The sequence below is a fragment of the Aethalodelphis obliquidens genome, unplaced genomic scaffold, assembly GCF_003676395.1.
Source record: "Aethalodelphis obliquidens isolate GAN/ISIS:26980383/991018 unplaced genomic scaffold, ASM367639v1 scaffold16, whole genome shotgun sequence".
Lineage (NCBI taxonomy): Eukaryota > Metazoa > Chordata > Mammalia > Artiodactyla > Delphinidae > Aethalodelphis > Aethalodelphis obliquidens.
This window is the reverse complement of record NW_020837960.1, coordinates 16,531,853-16,546,223: the sequence shown is the minus strand read 5'-3', so window position 1 is coordinate 16,546,223 and position 14,371 is coordinate 16,531,853. Positions and strand designations below refer to the sequence as shown.

Genomic DNA, 14,371 nt, shown 5'->3' with positions numbered 1-14,371 from the left:
AGGTAACAAACCCTGGGTATAAATGTGGTTCACATGTAAGTCAGTTCCAAGATGGGATCCCTGAGCACAAAATTGTGGCCAGCATATGCAGTGGCATGCTTTAAAGATAAATCTCTAAATGAATTAAATCTTTACTTCATATTAACATAGGGATGTACTTACTGAATTGATTAAACTGAAGACTGGCTATGTCGACTACTAGGTAACTGGTTAAGTCAAAAGTCATTTTCTTTTGTGTAGTTGGTTATTATTTGTATATATGATTGTTACTATCAGTCTTAACACTTGGTGATAGGAGTATCTGACATATTTTAAAGGAATTGCCAATTGTTGAGATGACAGATGTGTGGTGTTCCTTGCAGTTGGCCATTTGCTCAATTTAGCACCATGCTTGTAGTCGTAAGTCTTGACAGTACAGATGTAAGATCTGCAGTGAACACATGTCTTGAGAGGTGCTTTGCTCTCAAGGGTCAAGGAGAGTGAATCTTATGCAGACTGTCGTTTCTAATGGATATGTTGCAGGACTTTAAAAAATAACTGATGGATTTTTCAGGGGCACTTCTTCCTGCCTTTAAATGAAAAAGTTCTCTGAGCAACTTTCCATTCCAATTCTGGTTAGTTCGGTTTAAAAAAAACCCAGAAAACCAAAAAAACCTCTTTTGTTGGAGAAGAAAAGCTCACAGGAGATCAAATGGATGCCTTTATAGACTTATGGTCTCCAACTCCCCCCGGGCTCTGTCTTAGCATCTTTTTAGGTTTCCCTGGTCAGTGCTCTTTCCCATCCTCCCTGGTGGCTGCTTCAGACTTGAGACCCTTGTTTTTATTGCTTCACCCCATTTTCTGTTGCTACCTCCCCTCTTGTTCTCAACAGTAAGCCTTCCATCTTCCTTCACTGGGAGAATTGGTGACCTCAGGAGAGAATGCCCTCAAATGCAAATCAAACCCACAATGACCTACCACCTCACACCCACTAGGATGATTATAACGATAAAGACAGACAATAATTAGGTGAGGATATGGAGAAATTGGAGCCCTCATAAATTGGTGGTGGAACTGAAAAATGCAGCCTCTTTTAGCAGAGTCTCAATAGCAGAGAGAATGCTAAAGAAAGAAATTACCTCCAACCTCTGGTTCCCCAACCTTTAAACTCCCTTTCATCGTGTCTGTCCTTCTCTTGTGTTGTGTGGAAGATTCCCCAGCTTTCTATAGCTTATGTGCACCTCTGCTTCAGATCCCATTCCCTAGTCTTTCTCAGAAACCTCATTTAGTTATGTCCTCTCCTCTGTCTTTCTACTGACTCCTTCCCAATAACATTTAAACATTTTCAGGTCTCTAACATGTTTGGAATAAAAAGATCATCCAAAATATGTCCTTCAGCTCCAGCCCATTTTACAGTTACTACCCCCGTTCTCCTTTTTCCCTCATAGTCAAATTTCTTTTTCTTTTTTTAAATAAATTTATTTATTTTTGGCTGCGTTGGGTCCCTGCTGCTGTGCGCTGGCCCCCTCCAGTTGCGGCTAGCAGGGGCCATTCCCCGCCGCGGTGCATGGGCCTCTCATTGCGGTGGCCTCTTCCGCTGCGGGGCACGGGCCGTAGGCACGTAGGCTCAGTAGTAGTGGCATGCGGGCTCAGTAGTTGTGGCTCGTGGGCTCAGTAGCTGTGGCTCGTGGGTTCTAGAGCGCAGGCTCAGTAGTTGTGGCGCACGGGCTTATTTGCTCCACGGCATGTGGGATCTTCCCGGACCAGGGCTCAAACCTGTGTCCCCTACATTGGCAGGCAGACTCCCAACCACTGCACCCCCAGGGAGGCCCCTCTTCACAGTCAAATTTCTTGAACAAGTTCTTTCCATTCACTGTTTCCTCCTCTTCACCTTTCGCACGCTCTCAACTTGCCGCAGCCTGGCCTTGTCCATCCACAGCCTCACTGAAACTCTTCTTAAGGTCAGCAACAATTTTTGTTAAATCCTGTGGACCGTTCTCTGTCCTTACCTTGTTTGGCCTCTCAGCCGCGTCCGACACTGACACTGCCTCCTCTGTGTGATGCTCACGCTCCTGGGCTTCTGTGTCACTGTTCTCCTGTATCTTCCTATTCTGCCTGTTCCTTCCGTCTCTGTTATGGAGCACCCATTGTCCCTTTGCTGTCAGAGTTCCTTTGAGTTCTGTCCGATATCATCTTCTCTTCTTACTCTACACACTTTTTACTGAGTGATCTCATGCCAAATTGCCAAATCTCCAATCCAGATCTCTTTCTTTTTAAAATTATTCTTTTTATTGAAGTACAGTTGATTTACAAATATTGTTAGTTTCAGGTGTACAGCAAAGTGGTTATACATATATGTATATATCTATACAGATCGTTCTTGATCTTCAGATTTATAAGTATCTATTGGACATACCTACTTTTTTTTTTTTTTGCTGTACGCGGGCCTGTCGCTTTTGTGGCCTCTCCTGCTGCGGAGCACAGGCTCCGGACGCGCAGGCTCAGCGGCCATGGCTCACGGGCCCAGCCGCTCTGCGGCACGTGGGATCTTCCCGGACCAGGGCACGAACCCGTGTCCCCTGCATCGGCAGGCGGACTCTCAACCACTGTGCCACTAGGGAAGCCCTGGACATGCCTACTTTGATATCCCACAGGTAGCTAAAGGTAAAATGTCCAGGGTAGAATTCCTCATCTCCTCCTGAAACTAGCTGTGTTCTCTCTACCATAGTAAGTGGCATTACAGATCGCTCACTGCCTAAGCTGAGCATCTGAGTGTAAGCCTTGGCTCTGCCTTTTTCCTTATCCCGCTCCCTCCTCCCATTCAGTCAGGTACAGAATGCTTTTGAGTCTACCTGTTTTCCCCACTTGCATTTCCCTGGCATAGACTTCCATTCTTTCTTTCCTGGTTCCTGCAGCCGCCTTAGGCTCTGAGTATGTCTCCCCCATCACCCCCATCTAGTCTGTACATTCTGCCAAAGTATCTTTCACAGACATACATACCTGATCACGCCACTTCCCTGTTTAAGATCCTTCAGTGGTTATGTGTTGCTCTTTGGATAGTCTTAAGTTTTTTGGCTACAACTGTGCTGAATTTCTTTCAGTTCCTCCACCAGACTTTTACCTGGCATATATGTTCACTGTTCCAGGTGCTTGCCTTCTCTTCAGGTACTTGACACTTCCTGATTCGGGTGATTCAGTAGCATCCAAACCTCCCGGTCAGAGCATGGCCACACTGTGGTGAGCATCTGTTTATGTGCCTAGACCCCCCGATCACATGGAAGTTCTGCTGGAGGTGAGAGGGTGATGTTGGCTGTGTGTCATGTTTACCTAGAGGACTTTCAGTAAACATTTACGGAGTGAATATAGTGTGGTTCTGCCTGTCTATTGCTGGAATTTTAGTTTGGCTTTAGGCCATTACAGGGCACAGTTGATACTTTTCATGCAGCAGAGACTAGTAGATGAAATCACTTCAAAGATGTCCCCGTAGGAGAGGTTCATGATACCATAAATAGGTTTGAACTTGGGCCCCTCCATTCCAGCCTTGGACTTATTAGGAAAATAAAATGAACTATTATTGTGTTCTATCCATTTCTTTAATTGTTGACCCATCTATTTTTATGTAGTCTATTTTGCAAAGTCTGTATGTTTGGTGCAAAAAAAACACAAAACCATAGAAGAAAATTATTTGTAATCATGGAGGTTTTTTTTTTCTGGTTTCCTTTTGAAAATAAAAGTGTTTTGTAAAAGCAACATAGTCAGCTTCACAACCCTGAATGTTATTCTTTTTTGTTGCTAATGCTTTTGCCACTTGGGTTGTTTGCTTTGCTAACCCGAACACTTGGCTTCAGTAAAATTTTTTTTGTCACTTACAATGAGTGGTCAGATTCCCAACTTCCTAGAATTGCCTAAAGCTTCTGTGCAATGAAATGAAAGCAGCCTCTTGGATGATGGGGCTTAAGAATTGCTTCCTGAAGCCATTGTTGCAAATTGTGCTTCGAGTTAAGTAACCTGTTGGTGGTTGGGAGGTGACAGTAGTCTTCTTAAATGAGTGATGAATTTGAAGGAAACTGGTGAGGCAAAGGGGAATCACAGTGAGTGTTAGGAAATTCTAAGACAGCAGCATGTGGTCTTTATTTTATTTTATTTTATTTTATTTTATTTTCCGGTACGCGGGCCTCTCACTGTTGTGGCCTCTCCCGTTGCAGAGCACAGGCTCTGGACGCGCAGGCTCAGTGGCCATGGCTCACGGGCCCAGCCGCTCCGCGGCATGTGGGATCTTCCCAGACCAGGGCACGAACCCGTGTCCCCTGCATCGGCAGGCGGACTCTCAACCACTGTGCCACCAGGGAAGCCCAGCATGTGGTCTTTAAATGAAGCTAGGAGGGTTACCTTGTCACCTGTACAGCTGCATCTTTATGAAGGACGGCAGAAACTCCTCTGGAGAATGCTACGTTCTTAGAGTCCCTTAGTCTTTGTGGAATATGTCAAGTATTCAGGACATTCTTTCGTTTTCATTCTTGCAGTACAGTAATATTGCAGAAAAGAGAAGTGGATGACAGCTGTTCTACCTGTAACAGCATCAGTGTCTCAGCAAATCTCTGAAACTTTGCTCCTTTGATGTAGTTATACCAGAGAATAGGTGAAATAGTTTTAAAGTGTATTTTTATTTAAAAGACTTCTAGGCCGATTCTTTCAGAGGCTTGTCTGGACCTGGGAAATACATTTGGTGTCCAAATCAGAATTGTAGCATCTGCTCAGTCTCAAAAAGCTCATCAGAATAAGTATGGAGGAAAATGCTATGAGTAACATGTGGCTCTTCTGTAACTTGAGAGGTTTTTTGAATTGCTTTTGCTGTAGCGTGGATATATGACATAATGAGTTGTAAAGTTGTGCCCCAGAAGTTTACCCCAAACCCTATTCCTGTTTCCTGTGTTTGAAAGTTTTCTTAGAATTGAAATATAAGGTACTCAAAAATAGGGAAAGATGGCCACACCCTTAAATCTTTTGTCTTCAAATGGGAACTTATGTTGGTGAAAAAGGAAGAAGGCTATGAAAAAGCACTTGTTCCTGCAGGAAACCCGGATGATCTTCACTGAGGAAATGCTTACATTTTGTCATATGCTTACAATACTGAGAATTTGAGTTCTGGGATTTCATGTAACAGTTTTCTGGGAGACATAATTTTTATATAGTAATTGTTGTGCGCATATTTTTTTTCCATTCGCATGTATCACGTGGGCTATATGTTTGCATGTTGCATCTCATTGCTTGCTTAGTTGTTTCACTTGCATTTGCATTCTAGGTTTCCACTTACTAGGATTGACTTCCTGTTAGTCCTGAAGTTCCTCAGAGGCAGGGGCCATGATTGTATTGCTTTATGATTTCCCCCAGCATTATTGTATATGGGGTCATTGTCAGAAGAATTAATATGTACTATCATTTTGTTCACATTATCATAATGGTAGAGGTTTTTTTTGGCAAGGCATCTTAGACTTTATCGGTAGCTCATTAACTATAAATTCCTATTGTAAGGTGGGTTAGCAACTAAACTGGTAAGTAAAATCATCACCCATCCAGTTTATGAAAATAGAGAAACCTCTATTAGGAATCTTCAGTTTATGTGTAAGTGCTTTAATTAAAGCTTTTTTGCAATTAAAAAATCATTTTTCATATTTCACATTGCTGTTTCAAATAGTCTAAACCTGGCTATGGCTTGTATGCTGAGGAACGTACAGGCCATTTTCAATGGATTGTCCCAACATTCAGAGTCCTTCCTGTTTCCTGTGAGGATATTAGCTTCCAAGATAAAGAATGATACAAGTTCATTTCATGCCCGAAGGATGACACCAGAAAAGCAGTCAGAATCTCGGGGCTAACCAGTTCTGGGTTGCTCACTCTGTTTTGACCTCTTTTCCTTAGCAAGCTCTTAGGTCAGCAGAACATGGGTTAGGAGGTGTAAAGTCTCATCAGTAACATCAGTCTCCTTTGCGCCAAGTACACCTGGTTAGAATTTGGGCGTCGAGGTCTCTGTGAAGCCACGTGCTGGCTTACGAGGCAACCCTAAATTTCTGGTATTGTTTAGTATTGAGACCATTATTTCATCAAAAACAAAGTTTTCCTATATTATTTTCTTTATTTCATGTTGTTTTTTAAACTCTCTAGACATATTCAAATATATTTTTGCTGGATCAGTAAAACAAAGCCTTCCCCTCACCCTCTCTTAACACTTGGTTCTTAGGGGAAGGGAAAACAAATGTGCTCTTAGAGGGTTCAAAAGATTGGCTGCTACATTACTCCTTCAGTCTTCCAGTTCTAGATGTAGATTTCTAAAGTTGGAAGGTCTGTGTTTGTCCTCTTGATTGAATTTGCTTTCAGAGTGTAAAATGAAATAACCTTTTCTTCCCCATGCCACCAGCTCTCTGAGGGACAGTGCCAGTCGCTAGGAAAAGCCATCCCAGGGAATGGGATATAGATCTGTAGTACTAATGGACACAGAGTCAGTCTGTGGGAACACAGGATGTATTTTCAAGTGCCAAAGAAAATATGGAGATCCAAGTGGGTTGGCATATCATCCTTTGAGAGCATTAAACTCTTTTCCAATCTCTGCTTCCATTTTTCTTTTCTGTTCTTCTGTCCTTGCTTTATCTCCATAGAGCAAAAAAATCATTGATTCACCTGTTAATGCATGAGTGATAATTCAGTCTGAACATGTCAGTGCTATTTATGAGAAAGTATTTCCTAAATAAAATAATGAATAAAAATAATGCAAAAAAGTCACTATCTCATTGAACTTCACAAGTTAACTACTTAACATAACTGACATGCTAATTACAACTCATTTTTATGATTCTCAATCAAGCTCTGGAAGGACCTGTTCATTGAGGCAATTCGTTTGGTCTAGTTTGAATTGCTGTAAGTTCTGGAAAGTTCTAAGAAGGTGATATTTCTTTTAGAAATGTTCCATTCAGAATTTCCCTAATCTGAGCTTGCCTTCCCAAGACAGAATTATGATTATACTTTTCCAGAATTATTTTTTAGGTCTGAAACTTCTACATTTAATTTTTAAAAATGCATCTTTGAGTTTATTAATACAGGCTTGATAAAAGCCCATGGGATCATTATTTGATTTTTAAAAGTTGTGGTAAAATATACATAACATTAAATTTATCATTTTAACCGTTTCTGAGTATACGGTTTAATGACATTAAGTTATGCTAGTGTCATCATTCTCAGTCTCCAGAACTTTCTCATCATCCTGACTGAAATTCTGTATCTATTAAATAATAACTCCCCAAACCCATACCACCTAGGCCCTGGCAACCTCATTCTACTCTGTCTCCGTGAATTTAACTACTCTAGGTACCTTGTGTAACTGGACTCATACAGTATTTATTCTTTTGTGTCTGGCGTATTTCGCTTAGCATAATGTCTTGAAGGTTCATTCCTATTGTACTGTGTGTCAGTATTTCATTTCAAGGCTGAGTAACATTCCGTTGTAGGTAGATACCACATTTTGTTTATCCATTTATCTGTTGATAGATGTTTGGGTTTTCCATCTTCTGGCTGTTGTGAATAATGTTGCTTTGAACATTGGTGTACAACTATCTGGAGTCCCTGCTTTAAAATCTTTACACTAGGAGTGGAGTTGCTAGATCAAATGGTAATTCTATGTTTAATTTTTGAGGTGCTTCCATAATGTTTTCCATGTTGGCTGTACCCTTTTACATTCACACCTTCTACATTTAAGTTTATATTAAAAACTCATTTTACAGATTTGCCTGAAACATTCTGCCACCCTAGGTTGTGGATTGAAAGCAAGAATACCTCTTAAAACTTTTAACAGCTTAGGGGGTAAGCATAATTAAAATAACTAAGCTTTAGTTTCATTTAAAATACTTAGGACAGGAATAAAGATGCAGACGTAGAGAATGGACTTGAGGACACGGGGAGGGGGAAGGGTAAGCTGGGACGAAGTGAGAGTGGCATGGACGTATATACACTACCAAACGTAAAATAGGTAGCTAGTGGGAAGCAGCCGCATAGCACAGGGAGATCAGCTCCGTGCTTTGTGACCACCTAGAGGGGTGGGATAGGGAGGGTGGGAGGGAGACGCAAGAGGGAGGAGATATGGGGATATGTGTATAGGTATAGCTGATTCACTCTGTTATGCAGCAGAAACTAACACACCATTGTAAAGCGATTATACTCCAATAAAGATGTTAAATAAAATAAAATATTTTTGATTACAAAGTGTATGTTACAGAAATTTGGAATATATTTAAACAGAAGAAAATATCACCTCTAATCTCTCCAATGAAGTACATTTTGGTGTGTGTATATCCTTTTTCTTTATACGTTATACTTAAAAAAATTGTATTCACGTAGTACACATTGTTTTTTTATATAAATTTATTTATTTTATTTTATTTTATTTTTGGCTGCGTTGGGTCTTCGTTGCTGCACGCAGGCTTTCTCTAGTTGCGGCAAATGGGGGCTACTCTTCATTGTGGTGCGCGGGCTTCTCATTGCTGTGGCTTCTCTTGTTGCAGAGCACTGGCTCTAGGCGCATGGGCTTCAGTAGTTGTGGCACGCGGGCTCTAGAGCACAGGCTCAGTAGTTCTGGCGCATGGGCTTAGTTGCTCCACCGGCATGTGGGATCTTCCCGGACCAGGGCTTGAACCTGTGTCCCCTGCATTGGCAGGCGGATTCTTAACACTGTGCCACCCAGGAAGTCCCAGTACATATTGTTTTATAACATACTTCAGTCTTACAGAGTACTTTTTGTTTTTGTGGGGTTTTTGGTTTGTTTTTGTTTTTTACTTGAGAATAAGCACATAGTTTAGCTTTTTGTTAGCATCTACCCTTTTGATGCACAGTAACATGGGAAGGGAAAACATTGGATTATCTTTCTTTAGGCACTTGGTTAATTACTGCTGAATCCTACTAACTTCTTGAGTTGCTAGCAGTAAATTTGTTGCTTGGCCAGTGTTAACTGCCTTTGTTGTTCTCATGCATTCATAAATCCACATAACTTCTTCCTTACATGTTTAACATAAAATTGTAGATTTTTATAGAACAGCTTTTTGGGAAACTCAGGCTCAGGAAGGTTATCATGGTTACTTTTGATTAAAAGTAAACCTGGGGGGCTTCCCTGGTGGCGCAGTGGTTGAGAGTCCGCCTGCCGATGCAGGGGACACGGGTTCGTGCCCCGGTCCGGGAGGATCCCACGTGCCGCGGAAAGGCTGGGCCCGTGAGCCATGGCTGCTGAGCCTGCGCGTCCAGAGCCTGTGCTCCGCAACGGGAGAGGCCACAACAGTGAGAGGCCCACGTACCGCAAAAAAGAAAAAAGTAAACCTGGGACTAAAACCCAGTCCTCAGCAATCTCTGTCCTTTCTACCAGGCCAGGGGTACTGGTGATGCTTTCTGATTTTATGAAGGGTGTGGACATGGAAGATATATGACTTGGCTTTTATATTGACTCTCAAGTTACAAGTGTTTGGAGAAATGTCTTGTTAAATAATGCTTCAAGTAATTTAGCAATGGGTAGACTCAGTTTGTATAATAAGCCATCATTATGCAAGTTAGCTTGATTATTTTTCAGCAGATTACCAAACCCTTAGGGCAGAGTTGCCTGTATAGTGATTAATGACTTCAGAATGACTATAGTGCTGTCAGGAAGTTGTATAACTTTGAATGGTAATATCCTTTTGTGTTATAATGTTAAAGGTGGTGAATCATATTTTTGGCCAATGTAATTATTCCCCCCATCTAAAATGTAATTGTATATTACCATAAAATATTAAATTTTGATACACTTTGATACAGGCTTTGATACAGTTCATATTCTAGGAAAATAGGCATCTGGATTTTCTTGGAATTTATCTACCTGCTTATAGATATCCACATTGTTTCATTTCTTATGTTTTCCCCCTCTGTTGTTTTTTTTTATAAATTTATTTTATTTATTTATTTTCGGCTGCATTGGGTCTTCATTGCTGCGCGCGGGCTTTCATTAGTTGCGGAGAGCGGGGGCTACTCTTCGTTGTGGTGTGTGGGCTTCTCATTGCAGTGGCTTCTCTTGTTGGGGAGCATGGGCTCTAGGCGCGCAGGCTTCAGTAGTTGTGGCTCGTGGGCTCTAGAGCGCAGGCTCAGTAGTTGTGGTGCACGGGCTTCGTTGCTCTGCAGCATGTGGGATCTTCTCAGACCAGGGCTCGAACCCATGTCCGCTGTATTGGCAGGCAGATTCTTAATCACTGTGCCACCAGGGAAGCCCTTGGGGGGCATCTTTTCTATTACTTCTAAAAGCATTTAAGACAATCTTCTTACCATACAAAGAACATTTATAAATCAAAAACAAAGAAAAGAATGGCAGTCCAGTAGGAACAATAGGGACTTTATGTAAAAGAATGGCACCTGGACTCTTAATCACATGAGACCGAGAGGTGAAGGGTACACATGCTGGCTCCGGGTGGCGTGGCTTCAGGTCCCGAATCTGCCACTTACTAGTTTGAGCGAACTCTTAAAGTCTCTTTACCTCCATTTCCTTGTCTATAAAGTGAGGATTAAATGAATTAATAAATGTAAAGTACTTGGAACAGTGCTTGGCACATGATACTCAAGAAGTGTTAGTTGTTATTGTTGCTATGACTGTGATTATTTTTAAAAAATTATCCCAACCTCACTCATCATAAGAGAAATTAAAGTTTAAACAAAACTGAGACACCGTGATAACACACTGTGAGCAAGGCTGCAGGTGAAAGGGGCTGCCAGCATGGATGGTTCTTTTATGTATTGGTACTGCTTTAGTAGAGGACAATTTGAAATAGCTATTAAAGGTGAAACAGCTATTAGACTTGGACCCTGCAATTCCAGTTTTAGGAATTTATGTTAGAAACATATATTAAAAAGACATGTATATAATGTATGCAAACAGTAGTTTCAGTATTGTTCATGTTAGCAACAGACTGGAAGTGACTTAAATGTCTCCCAGTAGAAACAGGTAAGCTGTTAAATCGATGTCATGGAATGCTCTGTAGAACCATTGAAAAGAAATGAAGTAATTCTTATATGTGCTAATAGGAATGATTTCAAAGATGTACTGTTAAGTGGCAGCGGGGGAAGCTTCCACACACTCACACATATAATGCTATGTAAGTCTACACTGTGGAAGGAATTAGAATCAACTGTTTCAGTGGTTTCCTTTGAGGAGTGGGTTGGGGAGGGATGGTAGAGAGACTTACTTTCCTCTATCCTTTTGTACCATTTGAAACAAAAATTTTTTAACATGTTTATGTATTAGTTTTTACCCTCCCCGAAATCCTTTATCTCTTCCCACCAACACACACGCACGCACGCACATACATACACATTCATGCACACTTTTCAGAACATTCAAATGTTAGTCCAGGAGTCTGGCTATGCAGTGATAGGGACCAGCCCGTCCTGATGGTGTTTAATGCTTATTGAATATGCGCTGTGATCCTTGGGGTATTGCAAGCATCTGGTCCTTGTCATCCAAGCTGGTGCTGATGGATAAAACCTCCCTCGGCGGTGGAAACTGAGGCCCTGGCTAAGTAAGCCCAAGCCCCAGGGATCTCTTCTGTAGGTACTGTTGGAGGTTCTGAGGCCAGAAAGACCTTGGCTCGCTTGGCTAATTTTAGAGGTCTGAAAAGAGGGTGGGCGGGAAGGAACTTCCCGAGTTATTATGAGTTATGTAGCCCATTAGGAAACCCTGGTTGTGTTTATCAACTGCTTGGTTCTGTTTCAGTTTCCAGAGGTGAGAGCCAGAATGGAAACTCACTTGGCATGATAGGTTTTGTGCTTTGTGCAGCCCCCTGGACTTTCTAGAAATACTTTTTAACTCTCGAAGAATTGGAACTATGACCAGGATTCTTTGTGTAAAACTTCTTAAACAGTTCAAATTTAGAGTTTTGTGGAAATTTATACATATCTCTACATTTTATAGGGTGCTCTTTAAGCTAATTTTTACTTGCATGAAATCTGTAGTCATCAGCTCTGACACCAAGATGAGGGTGAATTCTCTTACCCTTGTTCATGTAACTTTTCTCCGTGTGAAATGAAATGTCCATGTATATATGTGGTCATATAAATTAGGAATAGAACATAATACTTTCTTTTATGTTTTCATCCAGTAAATCTTAGGCTACTGCTTCTTAATGTTTTTGCCGCTCCAGGCTATCTGAGGGATGTCCCATTTCTATCATTAAACAGTGGCTCAGTGTGGCAGTGATTTTCTACAAGGGATGAGGGTCTTTCAGGGCATCCTGTGGGTGGTAGTGGGAGAGTAGGGAGGTAGAAATAATGATTCTGATTTTTATAACACACACACACTCCTAGTTGAGAATTAACTACCTTAGACAAATGAGTATTGTAACCTTTAACTCTATCTCAGTACCCTGGAGGGGAAAATACCTGACAAGACCTTGGTTTCATCTAGTTGGCATGTCTTCTCTCCATTGTCTGCTGTCGGGTTGCACATAAACATGTATGTGACAGATGAGCACTGACTTGTAAGTGGGCAAGACAGACAGTTGGTTCCAGCACGTTGTTCCTCCCGTTACAGGAAAAGGCACAGGTTTGAAGGTAGAGGAAGGATTGGACACGTTGCTGGGGCAAGTGAGCGATCCATTTAACCAAAAGTAGGTGGTTTATTCTGAAATTAGCTTTTGTTTCCTTGTATTAACATTGTCTTTTTTTGTTCTAGTTTAGTGGTTATTTAATTTTTTATTTTGGAATTTTGTTTGTTTGTTACAGCAGAGATGTCGGCTTATTTTTAGGAATTACTTGAAACCAGAGTCATGGTGGATGTAGGAAAGTGGCCAATCTTCACTCTGCTGTCACCTCAAGAAATTGCATCTATTCGGAAAGCTTGTGTCTTCGGCACCTCAGCCAACGAAGCACTGTATGTTACTGACAATGACGAGGTAAGCATCTCTCAAAACCCAGGGCTTAATTTTAGGGCTTATTTGGGGTTGAGCTTTAAAGTGTGCATTGTGAAGACTGAGAAAAAGTGGGGCATGAAGAGAGCCTAAAATCCAAAAAGATGGTTGTCTTTGATAGAATTTGTCTTTTCTTTCAGTTTCTTGATTTAATACCCCTCATCCCTACTACTGTTTGAGTTTCATAGTATAGCCAAATATTCTAAAACTTTAGTCAGCAGACGTTGAATGTTTCTTTTTTCTTTTAATAGATTTTATTGATTGATTGATTGGCTGCATTGAGTCTTCCGTTGCTGTGCGTGGGCTTTGTCTACTTGCCGCGAGCGGGGGCTACTCTTCGTTGCGGTGCGAGGGCTTCTCATCGCGGTGGCTTCTCTTGTTGTCGAGCACGGGCTCTAGGCGTGCAGGCTTCAGTAGTTGTGGCACATGGGCTTCAGTAGTTGTGGCTCGTGGGCTCTAGAGCGCAGGTTCAGTAGTTGTGGCGCACAGGCTTAGTTGCTCTGTAGCATGTGGGATCTTCCCGAACCAGAGATCGAACCCGTGTCCCCTGCATTGGCAGGCGGATTCTTAACCACTGCGCCACCAGTGAAGCCCTGAATGTTTCTTAACAACCATGTCAGTCTCTTCCTAGCTACTGAGCTGTCAAACTGAGTTTTAGTGTGTCTTATATTCAGAGTGGAGAAGGGACCTTTTGTGTAAATGTAGGCCAAGTGACTCAGACAGAACTATTTGTTTCCCAGGTCTTTGTATTTGGACTGAACTACAGTAACTGTCTAGGAACTGGAGATAACCAGAGTACACTTGTGCCCAAAAAGCTGGAAGCCTTATGTGGAAAGAAGATTAAGAGCCTTAGTTATGGGAGTGGACCGCATGTTCTTCTCAGCACCGAAGGTAAAGTGGGAATAAGTCCAGCTTCTGTTTGTGGGAAATCGAGCAGTTAATTCTAAGCTAAGGGGTGGTGGGTTTGTATCAGATATTGGATTTTGAATGATCTGTGTCTTAATTTCTGAGCGGAAGTACACAAAACAGGTAAAAGTTAAACACTTCAGGCTCCCTCTGGAACAGCCATAGGATGACTTGCAATTTAAGCAAACTTTTGAGGCTTTCGACAACTTATGTAAAGTTGTGGAAGATGAACTATAGCAGATGAAGTGGTCCTTCAGCCTAATTTTTCAGTGAATTGTTGTAGCAAGGCAACGTCCAGGTTTTACTCGGTACTTTTTTTTTTTTTTTTTTTTGGCTGCGTTGGATCTTTGTTGCTGTGTGTGGGCTTTCTCTAGTTGCGGCGAGAGGGGTCTCCTCTTCGTTGCGGTGCATGGGCTTGTCATTGCAGTGGCTTCTCTTGTTGGGGACCACGGGCTCTAGGCACGCGCGCGGGCTTTAGTAGTTGTGGCTCACAGGCTCTAGAGCGCAGGCTTAGTAGTTGCGGCGCA

General features: G+C 41.8%; 1 protein-coding gene across 12 annotated transcripts in view; it reads left to right on the top strand.

The window, feature by feature from the left end:
* The window catches only part of RCBTB1 (RCC1 and BTB domain containing protein 1), a 65,590-nt gene that overhangs the window by 18,700 nt on the left and 32,519 nt on the right, over positions 1–14,371 (top strand). For 4 of the 12 annotated variants that reach the window (XM_027116331.1, XM_027116333.1, XM_027116332.1 and 1 more), the window contains 3 exons: positions 12,563–12,638; positions 12,754–12,923; positions 13,679–13,829. In XM_027116331.1, coding sequence (XP_026972132.1) covers positions 12,798–12,923; positions 13,679–13,829 — 277 coding nt within the window. In that variant the 5' untranslated portion in view covers positions 12,563–12,638; positions 12,754–12,797. Of the gene's footprint in view, positions 1–12,562; positions 12,639–12,753; positions 12,924–13,678; positions 13,830–14,371 lie in introns of those variants that run through there. The other 8 variants (XM_027116336.1, XM_027116337.1, XM_027116338.1 and 5 more) reach the window with 5 other exon arrangements.